Source organism: Giraffa tippelskirchi, chromosome X, assembly GCF_054371585.1.
Source record: "Giraffa tippelskirchi isolate mGirTip1 chromosome X, T2T-mGirTip1v1.2.pri, whole genome shotgun sequence".
Classification (NCBI taxonomy): Eukaryota; Metazoa; Chordata; class Mammalia; order Artiodactyla; family Giraffidae; genus Giraffa; species Giraffa tippelskirchi.
The window spans coordinates 115,232,840-115,260,663 of record NC_137289.1 but is presented as its reverse complement, the minus strand read 5'-3'; the positions used below and the strand labels follow the sequence as shown (position 1 = coordinate 115,260,663).

The 27,824-nt window shown below is 37.2% G+C and overlaps 1 protein-coding gene across 1 annotated transcript in view; it reads left to right on the top strand.

The window, feature by feature from the left end:
- Positions 1-27,824, top strand: part of CFAP47 (cilia and flagella associated protein 47) — a 493,129-nt gene that overhangs the window by 189,050 nt on the left and 276,255 nt on the right. The window contains exons 31-33 of the mRNA XM_081563532.1: positions 4,602-4,683; positions 5,751-5,879; positions 13,037-13,229. Coding sequence (XP_081419658.1) covers positions 4,602-4,683; positions 5,751-5,879; positions 13,037-13,229 — 404 coding nt within the window. The remainder of the gene's footprint in view (positions 1-4,601; positions 4,684-5,750; positions 5,880-13,036; positions 13,230-27,824) is intronic.

Here is a 27,824-nt window from a genome sequence, read left to right as displayed (position 1 = left end):
CCTGCAATGTGGGAGACCTTTGTTCGATCCCTGGGTTGGAAAGATCCCCTGGAGAAGGGACAGGCTACCCACTCCAGTATTCTGGCCTTGAGAATTCCGTGGACTATAGTGCATGGGGTCACAAAGAGTCTGACATGACTGAGCGACTTTCACTTTTAGATATAGGCCCAGGACTAGGATTGCTGGATCGTATGACAACTTTAGTTTTACTTTTTTGAAGAGCTGTTTTCCATAGTGGGGCTACCAATTTACATTCCCACCATGAATGTAGGACGGTTCCCTATTCTCCAATCCCTCTCCAACATTTATTATTTATAGACTTTTTAATGATGTCCATTCTGACTGGTATGAGGTGATATCTCATTGTAGTTTTTATTTGCATTTCTCTAATTCTCTAATAATTAGCGATTATGAACATCTTTCCAGGTGTCTGTTGGCCATCTGTGTCTTCTTTGAAGAATTATCTATTTAGGTCTTCTGCCCATTTTTCAATTGAGGTGGTTTTTTTTTTTTAATGTTGTTAGTGAGTTGTAGGAGTTGTTTGTATATTTTGGAAATTAAGTTTTAGTTTGTTGCATCATTTGCAAATATTTTCTTCCAGTCTGTAAGGTTGTTCAGGTGTCTCTTTATGAGGTAAAATGGGAACTTTATTTAAATTTTTATGAGTTTAAAACAGAAAACACATGACTTGTCTTTTAATTTTACCACTTCCTACACTTGGTCCTTGATGATTCATTCCATAAAAATGCTCTAATTCAATAAGGCAAAAATCATAATGCCATTATTTTAGAAGTTTAGTTTTGCTTTTAAAATCTAATGGAATGTTAAATGTGAACAAAAACAGAAGTCTGGATATTTAAATAAATCCTTATTGTTTGTGCATTATAAAAATCAGAGTTTTCTGATAGCATCATTAAACTCTATGCACTTGTGATCATCATGGTATTCTTGGAGCATTGTTATTGGCACAGCTCCCAGTAGTGTTAACATTAACATGAGTAGTTTCTGTTTGACATTTTATGGTATGAGGATGCAGGTATGGAAGAATAATTTTGGCATTAAAGCCAAGTTATTCAAATTTATTGCTCTTTTATCAGCAAATACATGCCTATCAGTATATGTTGACTATAATAAAATTCTTCAACATTTAGAGAATGACAGTATGGGTAATAAAATTGGGCCGTTAATCCAAGATGTGTGTATATGTTTTATTATGGAAATAAATGTATTAAAGTTCAGAATAATCATAAATGTTATTAGGTTCCCCATGTAAATTTGATGTCAGCGAGTGAGAACTTTTGTACAAGTAAAATTATATGTTTTATGTGGTAAATGAGAAAGTATAATTTTGCAGATTAAGTTTAAATTTTAATAAGTCATTTCAATTAATTTTGTTTTGTTCTACTCAGTGTGAACCCAGAAGAAGATTCACATAGAAAACTTTGCATAAATGTAATCAAATGTAAAATGTAATCAAATCAATGGAGAGTCAATTCTATAAAACTACTGACCACACATAAAATCTATTGGCAAAAGATAATTGTAAATATTGTCTTATCAATTGATGAAATTAGGCCTTGAGATATATTAAAAATGAAAAGAATGAAACGAGACTCATACAGAGGAGGGAAACTAATTATCACAAAGATATGACTCAGAAGGCAGCCAGAATATTGAAATTTGTATGCAGTCCTGACCTAAGGTGTTTAAGGGTCTAGGGCTTCAAAGGGTAAGGCAGGGGGGTGGGGGGGTGGGATTTACTGAAAGATGAGAGGAGGCAATGTTTGGTAACGAAAGCTTACTCTGCCATGTATATAGGTCTCATGGGTGAGAAAGTTATCCCTGGTAATAGCTCTCTTCCTGGTACAGTCCCCCTTTCTAATGTGAATTTTGTTTATAAATCTAGATTTCCCTTACAAATGGAGAACTTTTCTCTGTTTTCAGATTTTCTCCTGTCTGCAGTTTTTCCAAATTAATCAGTATGCAAAAGAGCCATATTTTAGCGTGGCTTATTCTATTACCCCTCACTTCATAACAGTCTCTATAAAGCGCCGTTAAAGAACAAAGTAGCCAGTGGGAATTTGCTGTATGCACAGGGAACCCAAAATCAGTGCCCTGTCACAACCTAGAGGGGTAGGATGGGGAGGGAGGTGGGAGGGAGGTTTAAGAGAGAAGGGGGCATGTGTACATCTATGGTGATTCCTTTGATGTATGGCAGAAACCATCACAATATTGTAAAGTAATTATCCTCCAATTAAAAATAAAGTGAAATTTAAAAAGAAGAACAATGTATGGATCATACTTTACAAACTAAATATTTCTATGTTTAAAAAATGAAGCAGCAAGACAATTCAGCTGAGTAAATTTTAAAGTTCTTACTGCTATGCTAAGTCACATCAATCTTGTCTGACTCTTTGTGACCCTGTGAACCATAGCCTAGCAGGCTCCTCTGTCCATGGGCTTCTCCAGGCAAGAATATTGGAGTGGGTTGCCATGCCCTCCTCCAGGGTATCATCCCAACCCAGGGATCAAAGCTGTGTCTCCTGCATTGGCGAGCGTGTTCTTTACCGCTAGCACCACCTGGGAAGATCTTACTGGCTTTCAGCAATTCATCAGTTAGTCAGCATTCAGTCTAGCAGAGAGAAGGGAGCTCTGAAGAGGTATACAGGGCAAGAGATATCGCACAGAGTTAGACACGACTGAGCGACTTTCACTTCACTTCACAGTTATGTAGTTAAATTTGTTTTGTTCCCTATTAATCTGTCCTATGTCAATTTGGTTATTACACAAGCTGACAAATTTAGAAGGGAAGAAAGAAAAAATTTTCTACCCTTACAGCAAAAATAAATAAATAAATAAAAGATTAGTTATTCCAAGTTTACTTTCCTTTAGGGGATGGCAGGTCTATCAGGCAAGTGACCTAACTAGTGCTGATCAGGCGATTCCTGATTGGTTTACAATTCCATTTCTATGGGAGCCAAAACTAATTCAGTCTTGATTTGGTGGCATGGGGTTTAGTATAAGCAGCTCCATTTGGGGCTTGTTGCCTTGCGTTTAATAATGCAAAAATGCATTCTTCAGCCTCAATTTGTTTCTGAGGGCCTACTCTCTGGTGAGCACTGTGGAATATTCAAATGAATACCCCGTGGTCTCCCTCTTAAAGCAAGTCTCAGTTTAGTGGTTCCCTGATAGTTTTCCTTAGCCTCTCAGCTGCATTTGATAGAAGTGCCTATTTTCTCCTCAGATCCTGTCTTGGCTTTGCATGCAAAGAAGTATTACAGTTTCTTCATAAGTCTCTGAGTTGTTGTCTTTGTTTTACCTCTAGGATTTCAAGTTATTGGGGCACCCTCTCACTGAGTTCTTACATAGACTTTAGTGTGGCTACTTCTGCTAAGTAGTGGTGTACCATTAAAATTAGATTTTATTTAAACCTATAGTAATTCCAGTGTAATGAAGATTCATAGGAATAATGTAAATGGAGATGGGAAATGAGAAGAGAAGAAATGACATTTATTTTCCAAACAAAGGAGCTTTATGTTTGTAGCATGATTTCTTCCAATAGCTTTCTCTAGCCCTGGACCACAGCACACTTGACAACTCTGGAACCATGCTCTCTGCCTCACCTCCCACAAAAAGGCCCTACCTCTTTTCTTTCATCTGTGTTATCTTCAAGGTTTGAGCTTTCAGCATAATCTTTCTGCTTTTTCTTTTTCCCGCTTGTCACTAGTTACAGGACTGCAAGCTGCTGAGGGTGTTTAAAGAGTTAAGTACTAGATCTGGCATTCTCTGTAAAATGCTAATGGAAAAGTCTCTGTTAAATGCTTATAGTAAGCAGTGTTCTCTGCTCACTAAATGAGTTAGTGACACCCAAAATCCCACTGGGAAACACTCCTGCTAAAATTATATTAGAGGTCTATAAAGTGGTTCTTGTAATAGTGTACATGCATATGAAGACTTTTGTTAGAAGTATTTCAAGAAATGTGACAGTGAAAAAAACATACTATAAAATATGATAAAGTATATACATGTATATGCTTTTAAATGTATAAAATAATGTAAGTAGATATTTGCCATTTCAGATACTACAAGTTTATATAATCAAAGAGGCTGCAATTTTTGGATATATTCTGGAAAAATAGGCGATGGTTTATGTTATTATAATATATTAAGGCGTATGTGGTGATAGGCATTCAATGAACATAGGATAACTAATGATCTATCTAATAAATGTTTTATTGTATTCAAACTTTTTGCAGGTATTTTTCAGTTTTGTAATATTATAACAGCAATAAAATGGTCTTGACAATAGGGTCCAAGTCATATAACTCTCTATGTCCCATTAGCATGTAAATGTGTATGTGTATGGTTATAGACATTTAGTAAGTTATTTCTCATTATTGATTCTCTGAAGGAGACATCATATGCACATTTCATTGGTAAGGGAAGTTTTAAAATTATATAAATTTTAAATTTTAAAATTAAAATTCAGTACATGTATAAACTATATGACATTGAAATAATTTCATTAAAGTTCAAATGCAAGTGATAGATGGATTGTGAGTATTCTATAATAATTTGTTTTTTCTTTTTTTTTATTTTAGTGCTCAAGGAGCTTGTATTTCTCATGTACTGCCAGAATTTCTGCTTGAACCAGAAGATTATAAGAAGTGGATTGAAATTACAGTAAGGGAATTTTATTTCTGAGAAATTGTTGAATTCACTATTATTGAATTTACTGGCTTTTGGTTTAGAATCCTTGATTTTTTATTTATGAAATATCCTAAGGATTATGTCTCTCCAGACACACACACACACACACACACACACACACACACACATATATATACATATTTTTATTTGTCTAAAAATCTCTGTGGAGTTCCCACGCAAAATAGATTACATGGCTTTCTTAAATATACAGGTGATTGCTTCTTTTAACGGACTTAGAAATGAAGAATGGTCTGTACTTATGTAAATTTTTTCTTAAAATACATGTTTAGAATATATATCTTTCAAAGAAAATATTGGTTTATTTTCCCTGACAATTGCCATTTTCCTTTTTCAGTTTTAGTGGAGAATAGGGAGAAATTAAGCAAGATGCTCGTTTTTTTCAAATTATGCAATTCATTTTATGGAGACCTATTGAAAAGAGGAATTGTCTTGAGAAGTCTGTAGGCTTTGAGGAAACTCTCTGTTAGTTGTAGCATTGTTACTATAGTCACCACATGACGTTATTGTAAGAGCCAGAGGCCTGTTCTTCGGCACTCTGCTGAGTTCCTGTGGCTTCATCCAAAGGATGTGGCTCTTTGGGGGGTTCAGAAATTCAGAATAATTTTACATCTCATTTGGCATCACTGACTTGATGGACCTGAGTTTGAGCAAGCTTCGGGAGCTAGTGATGGACAGGGAAGCCTGGCATGCTGCAGTCCATGGGATTGCAAAGAGTCAGACATGACTGAGCGACTGAACTGACTGAACTGCCACTTTTGCCACAGAGTGACCTAGCAGGTACAATAAATGTTAAAGTAACTGTATGACCTCAAATAGAGGCTGTGAGTTCCAGAAAGTTATCTATGTTGATAGTTTCTGTTACTGGCACATGGAGAATTGGAACTCTGGATGAATGGGTATAAAGGACATGTAAATGTTTTATAAAAAGAAAAAAAATATATATATGATAAGTAATTAAAACTTTGGATTTACATTTCCCTCACGTTGTAATTAATATTTTAATATATTATTTCTTATAGTCTTCCACTAGTACCTCAGCCAAGATTTCCCACATACCTGAGGGAAAGCATTCTGTTGTTATAGATATGACAAACTTTGAAGCCTGGAGTAAACGATCATGGACTGATGTATTCCTTCAGATATACAAGGTAACTGTTTTGGTGGTTTTTGGTTGATTTATATGAATAGTATATTAGTTAAGGTACAGGTAATACTGCTGTAAAAAAAAACACAGTGGCCCAAGTAAGATAGAATAATTATTTTTCTTTCTCATGAAATTGTGGAGAAGTGGTTTAGAAATAGTAGATGACTCTTTCATCCTCAGTACTGGACTTTCATTTCTGGATCCATTTCTTAGAACAGGGAAGTGCAGATAAAAGGGTAGAAGACAAGTAAATACCTTTTAAGGATATCATCTGAAAAGTGCATCATTTCCATTTCATGTTCCACTGGGCAGAATTTGGTCATATGGCTGCGCTTAACTTCAAGGGAAGTTGAAAAATGTAGTCTCAAATTTGATGTGAAGTGAAGTGAAAGTCACTCAGTCGTGTCCGACTCTTTTCGACCCCATGGACTATACAGTCCATGGAATTCTCTGGGCCAGAATACTAGAATGGGTTGCCTTTCCCTTCTCCAGGGGATCTTCCCAACCCAGGGTTCAAACCTAGGTCTCCCGCATTGAAGGCGGATTCTTTTACCAGTTGAACCACAAGGAATCCCAAAAATACTGGAGTGGGTAGCCTATCTCTTCTCCAGTGAATTCCTGACCCAGGAATTGAACCAGGGTCTCCTGCATTGCAGGTGGATTCTTTACCAACTGAGCTATCAGGGAAGCCCCCTAAATTTGATAAATACAGGCATTTTCTAGTACCTAAAAAAGGAAAAATTAAAGAATAGATACTGATGAAAATTATGGTATCTGCCTCTAATGCTTAGTAGACTCTTGCTATTCTGGAGAGATATTTACTAAGAATCATACAACTGTAGGTGAGACCAGGTAGTATTTATATTCTCCAATTTGCTTCAAGTTAAGTTGCATGTGTGGGTAGATTCAGCTTAGTTCAGTTCAGTCACTTAGCCACGTCCTACTCTTTGCAACCCCGTGGACTGCAGCACACCAGACCTCCATGTCCATCACCAACTCCTGGAGTTTACTCAGACTCATGACTCATGTGCATTGAGTCGGTGATGCCATCCAACCATCTCATCCTCTGCTGTCCCCTTCTCCTCCTGCCTTCAATCTTTCCCAGCATCAGGGTCTTTTCAAATGAGTCAGTTCTTCACATCAGGTGGCCAAAGTATTGGAGTTTCAACTTCAGCATCAGTCCTCGCAATGAATATTCAGGACTGATTTCCTTTAAGATGGACTGGTTGGATCTCTTTGCTGCCCAAGGGACTCTCAAGAGTCTTCTCCAACACTACAGTTCAACTGGGTAGATTAACATAGCATAGCATAAATATCGCACCTTCATAAAAACATAGCATAAATATCGCACCTTCACACCCTATGTCTTTATTACTTCAACAAGTACTGGTTTCAGTCTTTGGAATGATTTCCTAGGTTTATCAAATATGGTTCTGTGAATCTTGCCCACTAAGAACAATGGAGGCTTTTTATCTGTCCTCATAGATTGCAACCACAGATAGGGTGAGCTGTAGGGTAGGGAGTTAAAATGAGGAAGAAGTCAAATAGAAGCAGCAGTCAGTCACTCAAAGGAAAAGATGCAATTAAAATCCAAATAATGAGTAGTATATGTAAGACTCTTGTCACAAATGCTTTTTAAATGTCATGATCTTGTTTACTCTTTACAACCAGTAATCCCCAGTTTAGAAACGAGGATGAAAAGGTTAACATGCACACATACTTTCTTCCAAGATTATCTGATGTAGGTAAAGCTGCTTTCTTCCTTATTGTTCTCTACTGGGGAGCAATAGCCCAGGCCCCTCTTGTTTCCTTCTGGCACTCTGAATCCCTCCACTGCAACCAGCCCCCTAGGCCTACCCTCTGCAGAGTTCGTTGTGCTCTTTGATTCCCAGTTGTTCCCCCATCTCTACCTTTTCTTCCCCCAGCAACCTGCCCTGTCTGTCTTGCTGGATGTCAAGAGGAGAAATCCTGTATTTTTTTTAGTAATTCATACAAGAATGTATGGGAGTATTAGTGACTCTCAGCCAAAGTTAGATTTGGAGGGAAAAAAGAAAAAAGCTATCTTCTCTACTTTCTTAACTCCAGGCTGCATCATATATAATTTTGTCTACTGATAAAAAGGAGCACCTCCAAAATAGAAGAGCTGTATATGTCCTAGTTTATGGACAAACTAGTCCTACTCTTGGTTGTAGGCTTCATTCACTCACCCATTAATTTATTCACTCCCGCATGCATTCATGTATATGTCTAGTTCATTTAACCCATCTTCCCCAACTAAAAGTCTCTGAATTTAGATACCACGTATCACTTGTGAACTCAAAACTTAATACTGTGCCTGCTACAGGCATGCTGTGGCTCATGGGGTCGCAGAGTCAGACACGACTGAGCAACTGAACTGAACATAGTAGATGCTCAACAAATATTTGTTGAATGAATTTATTCAATAGCTATTATGATGCATGTGCTATACTAGACCCTGGATGTATAAAAGTATAAAAGTAAACTTGATATAGTCTGTCTTTTCAAGGATTTTGTGTCCTGGAGTGTGTAAGCAATTAAATAAATACAATTACAAGAAAGTATGACAAATGTTATGACAAGGTAAACCCAAAGAACTAAGGATGAGTACACATAAAGAGGAACCTAACTTGCCTGTGCCTTGGAGAATGTTTCTAGGAGAAAGATGAATTTAAACTGAGCCCTGAACAATGAGGAGGATTTGGCAGGCAAGGTGAGGCATAGATTAGAGAGAAAGATAATACAATTTGTGTGACAGAGGTAATAGATGAGTTTTATTGGAGGATGGGGCAATAACATTTTTCAAGATAAGGGAAATTCAAAGTGGAAATGCCTAGGGTTTGATAGAGCATTGTCTATTCTGAGGAATAAACACAGTATGGCTGGGGCTAAGAGGAGTAGACTATGAGCACTGTCAGAAAATAGAGCACGATTGACTTCATAAGTCAAACTAGGCATCTGAACTTCATGCATTTTAGCACAAGGTCAGTACAGAAATCTTGAAGGATTTCAAACACAAGATTGACATAATCAGTTGCATTCTATAGAAATCACTCTGGTACAGTATGGAAACTGGGAATTTTTTTTTAATTATTGAAGTACAGTTGACAATGTTGTGTTAGTTTCAGATATACAGCAAAGTGAGAGAGAGATACACACACACACACACACACACACACACATAATTTTCTTTTTCAGATTCTTTTCCCTTATAGGTTAGTATAAAATATTGAGTATAGTTCCCTGTGCTATACGGTAGGTCCTTGTTGGTTATCTACCTTATGCATAGTTGTGTGTATATGTTAATCCTATCCTCCTAACTTATCCTTCCCCTCCCTCCCCTTTCCCCCTTGGTAACCATAAGCTTATTTTCTATGTCTGTGGGTCTATTTCTGTTCTGAATATAAGTTCATTTATATTATTTGTTTCTTCAGTTCAGTTCAGTCACTCAGTCGTGTCCGACTCTTTGCGACCCCATGAATTGCAGCACGCCAGGCCTCTCTGTCCATCACCAACTCCCGGAGTCTACCCAAACCCATGTCCATCGAGTCGGTGATGCCATCCAACCATCTCATCCTCTGTCGTCCCCTTCTCCTCCTGCCCCCAATCCTACCCAGCATTAGGGCCTTTTCCAATGAGTCAGCTCTTCACATGAGGTGGCCAAAGTATTGGAGTTTCAGCTTCAACATCAGTCCTTCCAATGAACACCCAGGATTGATCTCCTTTAGGATGGATTGATTGGATCTCCTCGCAGTCCAAGGGACTCTCAAGAGTCTTCTCCAACACCACAGTTCAAAAGCATCAATTCTGCGGCACTCAGCTTTCTTCACCGTCCAACTCTCACATCCATACATGACCACTGGAAAAACCATAGCCTTGACTAGACGGACTTTTGTTGGCAAAGTAATGTCTCTGCTTTTAAATATGCTATCTAGGTTGGCCATAACCTTCCTTCCAAGGAGTAAGCGTCTTTTAATTTCATGGCTGCAGTCACCATCAGCAGTGATTCTGGATTCCACATATAAACAATATTATATAGTATTCATCTTTCTCTGCCTAACTTCATTTAGCATTATACTCTCTAGGTCCATCCACGTTGCTGCAAATAGCATTATTTTGTTCTTTTTTGTGGCTGAGTAATATTACATTATATTCCATATAACATTCCACATCTTCTTTATTCATTCATCTGTTGATGGACATATATGTTTCCATGTTTTGACTATTGTGACTAGTGCTGGTACTGAGAATGCTTGTGGTAGTAGGAAAGATGAGAAAAGCACAGCTTTCATAAATATTAAGCATAGAAATTAGGAGTTGGTGAATGACAATATCTTATGGAAGTGAAGGAGACAGAGGAGTCAAAGACCAGAGTGAGCTTCTGGCTTGGGTGACTGAGTGGAATTTGTTCCCAGTCACTGAAAAACAAGACAAGGGATGTTAACAGGATTTTTTCAGGGCAGACAGAGGGACATAGCAAGAGGGCATGCTAAATTAATTTTGGTCCTGCTGTATCATGGTGCTGTGTGTAATTACTAGATGGGTTGATCCTTTTGTCTGGAAACTGATCTGAATGGCAGCATGTAGTTGAGATTCTTCACTGATTCGGTGATAGACTCATAGGCATGGATGATTGCCCTATAGACCATCTGCAGATCAGTGTTTCTCCATAGATCGTATCTGAAGCATGGGTATCTCTCAGCACTCTGTTAAATCAGTAGTGGATTGACAGTTTCACTTTAAAAAAGCAAGCAGTGTTATTGAGATGTTTCACAAGTTAGAAATAGAAGACTGTGATTTTCACACAAATCCATTTAGTTTCTAATTGTCTCTTTCCTATAAGTCATACGTGCACTTCAAGAATGCCTTTGTCATTTCTTCTTTGCTAATAGTTTAGATAACAGGATATAGTTTGTCTTAACCAATTTGATTTTATGTCATTTGGTTATTTTTGCTTGTTAAATTTGCATGTTTAGTTGTTGATATTTCCTTACATTATATTCCCAATTCACAAAAATGTGTTGATAGCTAAAAAATGGGTCACTGAAGCATAAGAGAGGTGAAAACAATAAGAGAAACATTTAAACTCAGAATGCTCTTCTAAATATAAACTATATTACACGAAGAGGGCTTTCATGTAGATATAAAGGATGAGTCTGTATGTGCTATAAGAATTGAATGTCATATTTCTACAAAGGAACCTGGAAAATAAAAAGGTGATCAGATGTATAACTGAATAATAAGTTTAATTATACTGTTTATTCATTTGTTCCCAGTGTATTATCGGTGAGAAAGGTTTTTTTTTTTTTTAATAGTACACAGTTCTGTCAAATATATTGATATTTTTAAACTAAGAGCAATGATCTTTCTGGTTAATTAAACACATTTTCCCCAAACCAGTTTAAAATCTCCCTATAATAAAATAGGAATATTTGTTAGTAAAGGAGGCAAGATACCAATTATACCAAAACATTATTCAGAATTATATACCTCTGTAGAAAACAAACAAAAATGGTACAAGGGATCATATTGCTGAAGAATATTTTAAATGAGCTTCAATAAAATATGATTGGCATGAAAGCAAAATTGGTGAAATTCTTTTATTAAATAGATTTGCAGGATGGTCCATAATGTCACTGGAATGCAATGTGGAAACACAATTATTCTCACATGAAGTAACAGATACTGCAGTTTATTTGGATATAGCCATGTATAGGGAATATATGAATAACTCTCCACATCTGTAATAAGTATATAGTCACCCCTGGATATTGAAGGGTGATTGATTTTAGGATCCCCCACAGAAACCAAGATGTGAGCATGCTCAAGTCTTTTATATACAATGGCATGGTATTTGCATAAAACCCAGGCACATTCTCCCATATACTTTGAATATCCCATATACTTAAAATTATCTCTAGATTACTTATCATAACTAATGCAATATAAATGCTCTGTAAATTATTGTGAATATAGTTTAAATGCTATATAAATAGTTGTCAGCATGGGACAAATTGAATTTTTTTGGTTTTTGTATGAATAATTCTGAATATTTTTTATCTGTGGTTGGTTGAATTTAAGGATGTGGAACCCACAATGGGGAACCAGTGGATATGGAGGGTCAACTGTATGTGAAAGAAATATATGATGACATTTTCTTCTCTTTATCAGAGAAAGTCCATGCTTTATGTAGAGTGATCCTTTGTTATTTAAAGATTAATTTGTAAGATTCCTAGAGAAAATCCATCAGTGGTATATATTAATAGAGAATGAGTCATTGGTCACAAGAAGAAAAGATGTTGCAAATGAACTCTTATTCATAGGGAAATGTGGGATTAAAAATATGCCTCTGTCATGAATACAGTGTAAAAGGAAATAGAAAAAAAGTTATGAACACTGTCAAAATAGAACTACTGAATTAAATATTTTTATCATGACCTCTGTGAATTTAACATCCTTCTTTCCAATGTTGAGATGTACTAGTTTTGCAGGGAAGGTCGCTCTCATGCATTTTTCCAATAAGAGTGAGATTAAAAATAATATTTTCATACCACTGATGTTTTCTGTATATCCATTTCCATTATTTTAAATGACTGGCTCAAATGGCACATCAAGTTATGCTTTTTGTGTCCTGGGTACGCTGTACATATATCTATAGGATTTGAGTTTCATGGTTTTTAATGTGGTACAAATTACTAAGCACTGAGTTTGTTTCCAAAGATTTATTTATATATCTCCTCATCTAACTGTTAATTCCTATCTCTTAATATCCTTTGTAATAAACCAGTTCTGAGTTCTTTGAGCTGCTCTCACAAATTAATTGAACCCAAAGAAGGGATTGTTGGAACCTCCAGCAGATAGCCCATTAGTCAGAAGCACAAGTAGTGACCTGGGCTCGTGATTGACATCTGAAGTGGAGGACGATCTTGTGAGACAGCTCTCTTAACCTGTGGGCTCTGATGCACCCTTTGCATAGATGGTGTCAGAATTGAGTTGAACTGTAGGACATCCAGTTGATGCCAGAGAAATGCTTGGTGGTGTCTATTTACTCTCTGCTTGGTAGTATTTACTCTCTAAATACTAATTTTTATTTTGCCATTTCAGTAGTAAAAATTATCTCTCTCTCTTTTACCCAAATTTCAGGTTCTGGTACTATCCCGAATTGTACCATATAGCATCAATAATCTGCCCCCTGTATATGTGAAAAATTCACCAAAAGTCAATGCTTGTTTTGCATCCAGCAACATATATTCTAACCCTGAAAGGATTCTGCTTAGCTGGATGAACACAAATTATGAGAACAGCCGGCATGTTATTTGGAAAAATTGTCAAAAAGGTGAGAATTTTTTTTCTTTAATTATCACAGATTGTAGTCTGAGAATATGGAAGGAGCCATAGAACTGAACGCAGAATCCATGGATTCTAGACCTGAGTGCAGCATATATTGTGTTCTACAAGTAGGATGTCCTATAACATTTTCAAGACCAGTTTCCTTACATGTGTCAGGGAGGGGAAAGTTCCTCTCTACTTGTCTTGAATTCTTGTGGCTGGACTAATAATAAAATTAACACAAGACAGATTTAACAGGAAAATAACAAAATTTCATCATGTGCACGAAGGTCTCATAGAAATGGGACTTAAGAAGTGGTCAAAGCACAAACCTTTTATACTTTTTCGCCAAAGGAGCAATAAATTTGTGAGGAATTGACAGGACAAAGAAACTTAGGCTTTGGGTCCTTAATTAGTGAAGAATCTGAACAGAGTGTGGGTTTGAGGTATTCAGTTAAAAGAAGTAACGAAGTTTGTCCAAACAGGCTTCCCTGCCCAAATTCCCCATCTCTGGTGATAAGGATGTCCTTCTGCCTCCAGAGGCAGGGAGAGCACCTTACACATGAAAGATTTACCTTCTGCTTTCAGGGAAACAAGCGGTTGGGGGATCAAAGTGTCCCTCTTTCATTGCCTGTTTCTTAAGTAATTTGAATTCAGAATAATCAGTATGCATTGAGGCACATTTTGGAACAGCCTGCCCTGGGCCCCAACACATTTAAAATGGAAATAATAAAAGATGCATCTTTAATTTATTTTGAAGAATAAATAATAAAAATTATGTAGAAATGCTCTAGAAATGAAAGATCACCTTAATAATGCTGGTGGTATTTTCAGCTCTATAAAGTATTAAACTTAGTTGGCACTACTGAAACTTTGTATGTTATTAGTTGAGATCAAGTGAAAATTGACTAGACAGTGTCTTACATCTCATTGTGATGGTCATGTTGGAAATCACTAAGTGTGAATTTTGAGGAGGTAGGTCATATTAGGTCCATATCCGAAGACCAAGGCAAGTAGGTGATCATAGATAGACATATTTCAGTGTTCAGGTGGACACTCTCTGGTTCTGCTCTTGAGTAATAACACTTTATACACTTCTACCCTGAGAGCCTTACATTCTTTGAAATATTTCCAATTGGCTAGTATAGCTGTCCATTCTTTTCTTCATCATAAGCATTGCTTGTCTTGAGAAGACAACATGTGTGTGTTGGTTGTTTCTTTGACTTCCATTCAGCTCCTCTCTTCCAAGTACATACGAACCTGTTATGTTCAGAATGGGTTTTGTTTTATTTTTTATACAGAGCCCTCAGAGTTTAATCTAAACTTTAGATAGGAAAGATTAAAAGTGTAATTTAAAATGAGACTTTGAATTACAGTTGCTCCTAACTGAAAGGCATTACTTTGTAAACATAGTGGCATCAAGATAGAAAAAGATATATTGATACATTAGTATTAGAGAACAGTAAACATTAATATTTTATTACCTTCCAATTGACATGCTGATAATATCAAGCAATTTCCCTTGAAACTTCAATTTAATAAGATTCACATCTTATAAACATGTATTTGACCTGTTCAAAAATGTAAAAGAAAACAAGGTGTAAATAAATAGTTTGAATACTGAGGAGTAACACTTTAACCATAGTGTTCTAAAGTATGTACATATATTAGAAATGAATATGTTCTTTTGTTATAAAATTATTATGGTTCTGTTTTTACCAACACAACGGTATACACAAGTTGTTTTCAAGGAGTTTGCTGCATTTTTTAGAATAACGCATTATGGGCACTGGCCTAGTTCCCGCTTTTTAAAACACTGAGTCTCATGCTTTTGCAAAGCCCTTGCACTTCCTGTTTCCTCTGCTTGGAGCTTTATTTCCTTGGATATCTTCACGATCCCTTTGCCCACTTCACTCAAGATCCTGCTCAAATACCATATTATCTGAGAAGCTTTCCCAGTACCCTCTCTAAATTAGTACCTCCTTCAGTCCTTCTCTTTCTTGCTTCATTCTTCTCAATGGTGTTGATCCCCAGTAATATTTATAGCCTGCCTCCTCCTGTAGACTGTGAGCTTCTTAACAGAAACAGTCTCTTCTGTTTTGTTGTTCACTGCTGCTTTCTCCAAAAATTGCATGGAAAATAAAAGATATCAAATACTGTTTGAGAAATTCAATAAATGAATGGAAGAATTAGAGCATAAAGGGACAGACACACTCAGGTTTTATATATTTCTCTATCCTATTCCAGACACCTGAGTGTATATTAAGCTACTAGTGTGTACCTTCTAGAACCAATGCAGGGATCAGATTGAATGGCTGAGTTAGAAGGGAACACTTTCCCTGTTCACTGTGTACCTGAGTACAGCTCTGCCTGGTTAATAACTGTGGAGGTCCATGAGGAGGAGCTCTGTGAAGGACTCCACTTAGGTTAACTTGGACTGAGAAAAAGTCATACTCAGTATCCCAGATTTTAAATTTTCAACATTGAAACTCCACTCATCCCCACTCCATTGATAAATTCTCACCATGGTTGCAACTTGGTGCAGTGGTATTGTGGAGGGTAGATGGATAAGGATGCACCTCACACCTTTTGATTAAGAAACTCTGAGGGTGGGGCCTAGCAATCTGTGTTTTAAAAAACCTCCCATGTGATTCTGATGCACTCAAAGGGATGAAGCAGTTAGGCCATAGTAACAGGAAAAGCAATTGGTGCTTTTAAATTGTTCGTAGAACAGTATTTATTTACCAATTATATTTGAAAAAGAAATCCCTTCTATAAACAGCAATTCCTTTGAAGTAAATAATGACTCATTGGAAAAGACCCTGATGCTGGGAAAGATTGAAGGCGGGAGGAGAAGGGGACAACAGAGGATGAAATGATTGGATGGCATCACTGACTTGCTGGACATGAGTTTGAGTAGGCTCCAGGAATTGGTGACGGATAGGGAAGCCTGGCGTGCTGCAGTCCATGGGGTCGCAAAGAGTCGGACATGACTGAACGACTGAACTAAACTGAAATAATGACTGAAAGAAAAAAAAGTGAAAGTCTCTCAGTCATGTCAGACTCTGACTCTTTGTGACCCTGTGGCCTGTAGCTTGCCGGGATCTTCTGTCCATGGAATTCTCCAGGCAAGAATACTGGAGTGGGTTGCCATTCCCTTCTCCAGGGAATCTTTCCAACCCAGGGAACAAATCCCGGTCTCCTGCATTGTAGGCAGATTCTTTACTTTCTAAGTCACCAGGGAGGCCCCAAAATAATGACTGAAAACTTCCCCATATTAATGTCAGACATCACACCACAGATTCGGGAAGCTCAGGGTAAACGTCCCAAAATCTTTATACCTGGGCATATTATATTCAAATTTCAGAAAAATTAAAGAAAAAGTCTTGAAAAAAGCCAAAGGAAAAACACCTAACCTGTAGACAGACAAAGATAAGAATTATATCCAACTTTTCAGAAATCATGCATTCAGGAAGAATGTGGAGTGAAATATTTAAACTGAAAAGGAGAAACCTTGCGGAGAATAGATAAGGGGCCTTGCTTATACACTTTTTTGGTAAACTGATCTGATAGCAGCTTGTAGAGTCAACCTTAAGGACAGTGTGTCCTTGATCAACCTGATGAGGCAACAAAGAAAGAATATTTTAGTTGATTATGGATTTCTCAGAAACTCTTGAGAGTTTAGCATTGGAACTGACATGACAGGTTGTATGCTTATTAGATATCTGCTGTATCTTTCAGTATCTTCACCTCAGGACGGGTCTACTACATTTCTGTCATTAGTATTTAAAAAAAAAAATCAGTTTATTTAAACAAAACAGAAACCAGCCATTTATTTTACTTCCATATCTCTCTCTTGTAATCACGCCGTTTTCTGTGTGCATGAGTTTGTTTTTTGTTGTTGTTGTTTTAGATTCTACATATAAGGGAGATCATATGGTATTTGTCTTACTTTGTCTGACTTATTTTACTTATCATAATGTCCTCAAGGCCCATCTGTGTTGTGGCAAATGGAAAGCTTTCTCTCTCTTTTTTTTAATGGCTGAATAACATTCCATTGTATGTGTATGTGTGTGTGTGTGTGCCACAATTTCTTTATTCATTTATCCATTAATGGACATCTTGCTTGTTCCCATGTTTTGGATATGATAAATAATGCTGCAATGAACGGAGGAGTGCCTATATCTTTTCAAAGTAGTGTATCATTTTTTTAGATAAATACCCAGAAGTGAACTTGCTGGACCATATGATCTATTTTTAGCTTTTTTTGAGAACCCTCTATATTGTTTTACATAGTGGTTGCATCAATGTACATTCCTGCTAACAGTGCACCATGATTCCCTTTTCTCTACATCCTCACCAACACTTATTATTTCCTGTCTTTTTGATAGTAGCCATTAACAGGTGTGAGGCCATATCTCATTGTAATTTTGATTTGCATTTCCCTGATGGTTAGTGATGTTGAGCACATGTACCTGTTGGCCATCTGTTTGCCTTCTTTGGAAAAATATCTATTTAGGTCTTCTGCCCATTTTTCAATGGAATTGTTTGTTTGGTTTTTGCCATTGACTTGTATGGATTTTTTAAAATATATATATATATATATTTTGGATATAAGCCCCTTATCAGATATATGACTGGCAATTATTTTCTCCCATTCAGTAGGTTGTCTTTTCATTTTGTTGATGATTTCCTTTGCTGCACTCTCTCGTTAGAATTTCTTTGCCATGATGGAATGGAGAGGGACAAGACGAATAAGGGAATCTTCCTCTTGCTATAGGAAGGCATGTTGAAGAGTAGTGAGTAGTAAAGTTGGAGTCAGATGACCTAGAGCCCCAGCCTCCTGATAAGCTATGAATATCAGAACAGTGTTTTTAGGACTTCATTCTTTTAGCCTTGGAGAGTCATGCGAGATGGCTGAGCTGGTAACTGCTATGATAAAATAGGCATCTGGTCTGGCAGCAGCAAGTCCATGGATTGAAGTGTACCATAGTCACATGCTTTTGACCAGTACGCTTGAATTCAGCAGTGAGGGCACACTGAGATATCTTAACCCTGGATTTGCTATGAACTTGTCCAAGAGTACATGGTACCAGGCGGTCAGTTGGAGTTTCAAAAAGTTCATTCTCTAATTACAGATGGTTTCTGGGAGCCACTATTTTTAAAAAGGAATAAAAAAGACATGCCCATTCTGTGTTTGAAAATCCCTAACACATAAGGATTTGTACTAAGTGTTGTGAAAGTCAAAAAGCGTTTTTCAAGTGATAGGTGAACATCTGTCTCATGTATATCAGGGACCTTTTTAGTGCTTGCCAGAAGGTAGTAAATTTGCTTTTATACACTCATCCTTCTGCCTTCTGTTCCCAGTAATGCTTTGCATTATATGTACTTAAGCCCTTTTATCATTAACAGTTTAGTTGAGGTTCTTTCACGGATGAACCATATTTTACACCTTAATGATAGTATCTTCTTCAGTAGATCATGCCTATGATCATGTATCCCCTATGTCATCCCTTTGGACCCTTTGCTTCAACTGCTACATTTGATTGCTAATGGGAATTTTATCATCCTGTAATCACCTGGTGATTTTGAGAGCAGCAATGGACCATTTTGTAGCATAAAGTGTAATTTCTAACAGGACTAAGTACTTTCATTTTGCTACACTTTCAACAAAATCCACAAATTGGAGCATTTTGAATTGTCTGTTCAAAGGAGCTTTGTTGTACAGAATGATGTCTTATTATTTAAGCCATGCTTATTTCAGCATTTTTTGATGAAGTAACAATTGTAGTTCTTATGAATGAAAAATACAGTTTTTTATTCTATTTACTTTAGTGGAACAGAGTTATACGTATGTTTGGCAATAATTATATTTTATGTGCCATCTAAAGGTGCCCCTGATTTCTTTATTTTGTACTAGTTTAAGTAAATAATGCATGCATGTGCTAAGTTGCTTCAGTTGTGTCCAACTCTGTGCAACTGTTTGGACTGTAGCCCACAAGGCTGCTCTGCTCATGGGATTTTCCAGACAGGAAAACTGGAGTGAGTTGCCATTTCCTACTCCGGGAGATCTTCCTGACCCAGGGGTTGAACCCACATCTCTTATGTCTCCTGCATTGGCAGGCAGATTCTTTACCACTAGCACCACCTGGGAAGCCCAAAGTAAACAATATTCAGTACATATTTGAGAGATTGCATTGGTCTTACAATAATGTTCCCTATTCTTAAAACTAATGTGATGTTGAGATCTTAAATTTGTATGTATTGATTGTTTCAAATGTGCCGAATGTTCAACTTCATTAAACCAGAAAAGTTATTCTTTACAAAGAAGTTTACATTTTTCCTAGACATTGCAAACTAGCCCTTTAATATTTAGCATTAAGTATTTATCATCAATGTTACTAAAATGCACACAGACAATAGAAATGGTATCATATGACGTTTTAATGTTTTATCTTGGATGTTTTATTTTAGGAATGTAACAGTCAGTGTATATAAGTCATGATTAGTGTAAAGCTCAGCACTAAATTCAGAGAAATGTCAAGCAGTCAAAGAAATGTGAGAACAAATAGTTAAACCATTTCCAATGGATTAACAGTGTAATTCAGTAAATCAGTGCAAACTAAGACAATAAGCATGTGTCCAGGAAAATGGAGGGTGTAAAAATTGCCCAATACCTAGACCACATTCTTCCTCTCTTTTTCATATTCATACCTACTCAGGGTGGTTGCCTTTCAGTCAGAGACCACTAGTTGAACAAATTCCTTTTAATGCTCATTGCAAGCAGGGAGACCACACATTATGGAGAATCATGGGCTGTCTCATGGTAAAGGATATTATAAAAGACATTGCAGGATTTGTGCATTAGCTAGGTAAACTGGGAAAGGTTCGAGGGATGCATATGTACTCAGTTGCTCAGTCGTGTCTGACTCTGCAACCCCATGGACTGTTGGCCATCATGCTCCTCTGTCCATGGAATTTTTCAGGCAAGAATACTGGAGTGGGTTGCCATTTTGTTCCTGAGGGGATCTTCCCGACCAAGGGATTGAACCTGTATGGCCTGTGTCTCCTGCATTGGCAGGTATATTCTTTACTACTGCACCACCTGGAAAGCCAAAATGTGTCTCTTTGGAATATTATTTTAAAAGAGTTATCCATTTATAAGAAAAATTTACCTTTGTAAGGGAAATCGATATTTGTAAGATTGTCTCCATTTCTGTACCAGGAGGAGGAAGGTGACCAAATCTCTGGAAACTTATCAGTGGAAAAGACTTGTTGTTGTTCAGTCACTCAATCGTGTCCGACTCTTTGCAACCCCATGGACTGCAGCATGCCAGGTTTCCCAGTCCTTCACTGTTTCCCTGAATTTGCTCAAACTCACCTCCATCGAATTGATGATGCCATCCAACCATCTCATCCTCTGTCGTCCCCTTGTCCTCCTGCCTTCAGTTTTTCCCAGCATCAGGGTCTTTTCCAATGAGTTGGCTCTTCACATCAGGTGGCCAAAGTATTAGAGCTTCAGCTTCAGCATCAGTCCTTCCAATGAATATTCAGGATTGATTTCCTTTAGGATTGACTGGTTTGATCTCCTTGCTGTCCACGGGACTCTCAAGAGTCTTCTCCAACACCATAGTTCAAAAGCATTTGGCGCTCAGCCTTCTTTATGGTCCAACTCGCACATCTGTACATGACTACTGGGAAAACCATAGCTCTGCATTAAAACCTTACCCTTGTTTACTGTGGTTTTCCGTGTCACCTCCCATAACTGACTCTCTCGCCATCCTCTTTTGTCTTTAGCTGAGGATGCTATTTAAGATGAGGGCTTCAGCCATTTTGGTGAGTTTTTTGGGGGGTCTTTCCCATGTATATATGTAATTTAACTTTTGTTTGATTTTCTGCTATTAATCTGTCATGTGAAATTAATTCTTAACTGAGCCAGAATAATCTATAAGAATAGACAGAAATTTCTACCTCCCCAACAAAGGAAACGGGAGTTTGTTTTGACTGTATGTTTTCAGGGACAGTGGAAATCTTATGAATGAGTTACAGTAAATCTCATCCAGTGGAAGAAGACTACAGTGAGGGTAATTCTTTAATTGGTAAAGAAGCAGTGTTCGCTGATATTAACCAGGAGAGGGGGATGTTGATTTTTCATGGTTTACACCATGAGCTTGTTTTTGTTCTGGGCTTAGGCAGGATTATGAAATGCTCTTGTTTTGTCTCACTTCATCACAGAAGCAGAGTGACCTTGTACGTCAGTGGTGTTCTGTTAGATTGTTTGCATCCAATAAGAGGATGCATGACCCAGCTGTGAGTGTCAGCTCTACTCCTACCAGAATCAAAGCCCAGCTAATACTGGGCAAGGTCTCACATTTCAGGGGCTGTTTTTCATCAAAATCACCAAATAAAATAGATTAAGAATTATGCTTGACACATGACTTCATTTGAAATGAACCATTAGGAGTTGTAAGAAATGATAAATTATTGTAATAACTGCTACTAATATTTTGTGATATTGTGAATTATAGTAAGAATTGTGTTTGGTCTTCCTTCTGGTTTCTAGCACAGAGCTTCTAAAATGCTTGGAATTTCCTAAGTGGAGGGACACAGGAGGGTATCTTTTGTTATGTTAGTGAAGTAATATCTGGAATGCCCCCTAGATTGCCTAAGGGTGGTGCTGGTTGCTTGGGGAACCAACCTTGTGATTGGAGGGTTGGAACCTTCAGTCCCACCCCCTGTCTTCTGGGGAGGGGAGAGGACCTGGAGATTGAATTGGTCACCAGAGGCTAAGGATTTAATTAAGCATGCCTATGTAATGAAGCCACCATAAAAACTCAAAAGGACAGGGTTCAGAGAGTTTCTGGGTTGCTGAATAAGTACAATGAGATATGGAGAAAGTAGTGTACTTGGAGAGGGCATGGAAACTTTACCCCTCTTCCCACATACCTTGCCCTGTGCATCTCTTCCATCTGGATGTTCATACGTATTCCTTATCATATCCTTTTGTAATAAACTGATAAACATGAGTAAATGTTTCCCTGATATCTGTGATTGCTCTAGCTAATAAATTGAATCTGAAGGGGGAAAGGGTCATGGGAACCTCTGATTTATAGCTAGTTGGTTAGAAATACAGGTAGCAACCTGGACATGTGACTGGCATCTGAAGTGAAGGGCAGCCCTGTGAGTCTGAGCATTTTGTCTATCTCTGAGTAGATAGTGTAGGAATTGAGTTGAATTATAGAACACCCAGCTGGACTCCTGAGCATTGCTTGGTGGTGTGGGAACCCTCCTCCCCAACATACATACACATTCATGTTGGAACTGATCTCAGAACCATTTTACAGTTGTAAATAGCGAGAGCATATATTTTTAAGAGCAGTGGAGGGCGGCTCCCAGGAACTTGATGTCGGGAGACAGTTGCTGGGCAGAGTTCAGCCTCCATTCTACTCCACGGTCTCCGGTCTCCGAAGGTGCTTCCAGGAACCTCGCAAACCAGACACATATTGCCATCTGCAGTGTAAGTGTTGGAAGAAAGGGTTACTGAAGTGGGCAACAGAGGTTTCAGAGAGGAGGTGGGGCTTGAAATGAGCTTCGGAGAAATAAGTAGACATTGGCGGGGTGGACAGGAGTGGTACCTTTCCAGGTGGGGAGTGGATGAGCTGAGGAATGATGAGGTATGACCAGGGTGGGGGTAGAGGGAGCCTCAGGTCGGTGGGATGTGTGTACTGGCCTGTGAAACCTCCTCTTTTCTAGCAGATACAGTCCTTCCTTTGTATTTCAAGTGACCCTGGTAAGGCCATGGGATGTGACACCTGACACCTAGGACAAAGAGTGATTAGTGCAGTTCTGTGGGCGCTGGCTTTTCTGCCTCCCTCAGAGCCACTGGGGGAAATGGTACCTGCCCTGTGTGGATGCAGGAGATCCAAACTGGAAAGCAGGAAGCTGTCTGTGGTTTTACTGGCAGCCTCACAATAGGAGCATGACATTTATCTTCCAGGGTGATCGTTTTTTACTAAGGCCTGTTTAGACACTGCTAATGGCTTATTCATATGCCAGTTAGGCAGGATTGAAAGTAATCTCAGTTTCAATGGGTTCTTAGTTAATAATCAGAGTAGGGCTGGAAGTGGAGAAGGCAATGGCACCCCACTCCAGTACTCTTGCCTGGAAAATCCCATGGACGGAGGAGCCTGGTAGGCTACAGTCCAAGGGGTCGCTAAGAGTCGGACACGACTGAGCGACTTCACTTTCACTTTTCCCTTTCATGCACTGGAGAAGGAAATGGCAACCCACTCCAGTATTCTTGCCTGGAGAATCCCAGGGACAGCGGAGCCTGGTGGGCTGCGGTCTATGGGGTCGCACAGAGTCGGACACGACTGAAGCGACTTAGCAGTAGCAGCAGCAGCAGTTAACCATCCACCAGGGAAGCCCCAAGAATATTGGAGTGGGTAGCCATTCCCTTCTCCAGGGGATCTTCCTGACCCAGGGATCAAACCTAGGTCTCCTGCATTGCAGGCAGATTCTTTACCATCTGAGCCACCAGGGAAGCCCTCCGTAACATTTACTTAGTTTAAATAATCAATATTAAAGCATATCTGCTAATAATTTACAGCTTAACTCTTTATTGTGGCAGTAGAACCTGTAATCCTGTAACTGAGTACTGACTTGACTGACTCAGTATTGACTGAGGTCTTAAATGTCAAGAACCATGAAATTAGTGTCTAGTCCCTTAAATATGTAAAAAGATTGATAAATGACAGCATAGAGATAGAACTTTTTTCTTTTTGGAGAGAGGAGAGTTGTTAGTCTTGAATTTGTTGACCTCAGTGAGTGTTCTCTAATTTATTATATATATATATCATAATTTCTTTATTCCTTAGCTGAATGATAGGCTTATGAATTATTTCCATTTTTGGCTATTATGAATAAAGCCTCTATGGATATTCATATACTAGTCTTTTATAGACATATGTTTCCATTTCTCTGAACTAAATATCAGAATTGGAGTTTCTGAATCATATGTTAAGTGTATTTTTAATAATTTATTGAGATATAATTCTAATACCATAAAATTCATCCATTTACAGTGTATGATTCAATAGTTTTCAGTATGTTGATAGATATGTGCAACTGTTGTCACAATCTAATTATAGAACATCTTCATCATCCCCCAGTACATATGGAATGTTCCTATTAGCAGTCACTTCTCACTCCCCCAGCACCAGGAAAATACCAGGCTACCTCTTATCTCTATGGCTTTACCTATTCTGGATATTCCCTGTAAATGGAATCATATGACAAATATCTTTGAAGCTGATTTTTTTTTCTTATTCCAGGTTCAGACATTTACAGATAATATTCCATTGTATGCCTATACCACATTTTGTTTATCCAGTTTTCATTTGATGACTAGTTGGATTATCTCCATTTTGGTGGCTGTTATTAATAATGCTGCCATGAACATTCATGGAAAGATTTTTATGGACATACATTTTTATTTTACTTGAGTATGACATAGGAGTGAAATCTCTGGATGATATGATAACTGAATGTTTGCCATTTGAGAAATTTCTGAAGTGCTGGTACCATTTTACTTTCCCACTATCAATATGTGAAGGCTTTAGTTTGTATATGTCCTCACCAACACTTGTGACTGTCTTTTGGACTATAGTCATTAGGTATGTGTGAAGTGGTGTTTTATTTGGGGTGTGAATTGCATTTCTTAGTGATTAATGGTGTTGAGAAGTCAGTATTTTCAATTTGTAATCTTTTTTCTTTAACTTTTTATTTTACTTTAATATGTGATAAGATCCTCTTACTCCTAGCCCCACAAATATGTTCTACTAAAATTAAATTGTTTATTTGCTTGCTAGCTTTCCAGTATTGGCATTGTAATAATAAAATTTGGAAAGAATAATACAGAGAAAAGAATTAAGGAAAACATTTGAAAAAACGTGACAATATTCAGTGATTAATATTAATATTAAAATATTTTTTAAAGAATCAAGAATATTCATAATTGTATAGCATAATAGGGGGCTCAGAGCAATGAGAGTATATAATAGAATTTAATATAGATGTGACATTCCAAAATCTATACTAAATATATTAATTCATTTGGTAAATAGTGCTGGATCAGTTGGCTGACGTTTTGTAATTAAGGTAAAGTTAACTTTGTACTATATGCTATATAACATAAATGAATTCCAAATGTATTAAAAAGTATTAAGTATAAAATCAAAGATTATAAAATAACTTGAAAGAAATTTATCTGAGTTTGGTATAATCATTTTTTAAAACTGTAACAAGAACAGAAGCATCTAAAAACATTATTTGTTTAGCACATATTTAATAAGCATAAATTTATATGGCCAGGACTGTTATGAGGATTAAAGATGCAACAGAGAAAATAAAACCCAAATCCCTTCTAACATGTAAGTTTTATTCTAGTAAAAAGAAATCAACTGCCTGGGCCTTGAAAATAAATCTAGTCTCTTAGGTGGCAGGTGAGAATTTTTTGTTACTCCCAACATCTTCACAAGTTGATTAATTAAAACCCTATTGTCTTTGTGTTGGAGCTCTTGGTTGCTCACTGAACTAAAAAAATAGTTTAAGAAATAGAATCGTAAGCAGTATATATACGTATTTGTGTGTATATACGTATATAATATATACACATATAATTTAACATTTTTAAAATGCAGAACAAGTTTGTAAGTAGATATACATCAATTTACCAACTGTTTTTTTACCAGTAATTCTACTTCAGTGATTTCCCATTCAGTCATCTTTTGTTCCTAGCCCCATGATCAGGACAGACTGTCAGTCACCATATCTGATGGTCCAAGAAGAATCAGTGCTTGTGATATCACTGTAACAGGAAGTTAAGGAATGAGGCAGACAGCCATCCATCCTTTTCTGTAATGCTCAGAGTTATTGTGTAGATAATTCATTTGGGGGAAGTTCTTAATCTCTTTTCTGTATTTCATAATTTTGGCTGTAACATTATAGGGGAATTCAGACAGTCCCAGACATTAGGTATCTGATATGAATTCGTCTAATGTTTAGCTTTTTTCAAAATGCTCTAAAAAGTTTCACAATTATTATTCATCTCTTTGAAGGAAGGGGGGCTCAAGACTATTTATAAAATAGCTAGTAAGGGATTTTCAGCCTTGTGGAAGGAAAACATGTTTAAAATTGGACAAAATGAAAAATTCAGCTATCATCTTCTCTTCATTGTAGTGAACCACAGTTCTAATTGGATATTTGACAAAACCATGATTAACAATAATAATAGCCAACATTTGTGGTATGCCAATTAAAGGCCTACATTTATTGGTTCATTTAAACTTCAGAGCAAACACCTTGATCAGGTCACTCTTATTACTATTATTTAATTAAAAAAACAAAGCAGAGAAATTGCATGTTTTCCTAGAAGTAGGTGTGGTTGGGATTTGAATCTAAGTGCTTTGACTCCTAGGCTCAAGTTAAGTAGCATTGGGTAATCCTGTTTCTTCAAAATATTAATTCTTCAGTAACTTAGATCTGTGTAGTTCTTGCTAATTCTTTTCAGCTATTCAGAGAGATATCTCATTTTCTTTTTCGTCCACAGTAGTGGATTTTCAAATCTGGATTCTCATTGGAATCACCTAGGGAACTGAAAATAAAATAAACTTTAAAAAATCCTGATTCCCCACCTCTGGCCAGTTGACATGGAATTTTTGGATTGTTGCCTGCACATGTGTAGCTTTGCAAAACTCTCAAAGTGGTTCTATTGCACAGTGAAGGTTAAAAACTCTAATGTGTACAAATACAGAAACAGGAAATAAGATTAAATAATACAGAAGTACCATATAAAATACTTATCCACCACAAGAAATGATATTTCCCAATATATATTTCTACTTTAAAAGAAGAAATTTATGAATGAGTTCTGAGGTTTCTCGGTTTTGTTTGGTTGCTACCTGTTTTGATTTTACATAACATTAATAGTCATTGCTCTGACAAGAGAGGTAATTATTACTCTCATTTCCTCTCACCTTCCTGCCTTAGTATCATCATTTTGTTAGACTTATTATGCCTACATAGTCAGTGCTTATAACACTCATCCATTCTGTCAGTGTTAGACTGTGTGTCATTTTAACTGGGTTCTCCATTTTTAATTATTTTTGACTCAGCTATTGGATGGTTGGATTTCATAATTATTGTGTTTGTTTTAATTATCATTTCAGGGACTCTGATCTCTGAGTTCTTTTTGTAAATATTTTCATTTTCTTTACGTATGGATTGCATCTTGACTGAGAATCAAACTTGGGAATCACTGTGTTTCTCTGAACTCTAACTCCATTGTGTTATGCCAGCAAAATAGCTTTGGAAAAACTAAGATCACCTTGTAACTCCTCCCCTATAAGTGAATTGCTTTCTTTGGCTTTAAATTTTTTTATATTCTCAAAGTGAGTAAGATATTCAAGAGTGTGAAACCTGTTCTACAACATTTCCTTAGTAAATTTGGCATATGATGTATTTTTTGTACTCCTTGAAGTGTAAGATATTGGTTGAAAGTGAGACATGAAGTGACTTTTTCTAGCCTTCTATTAGCATAGAT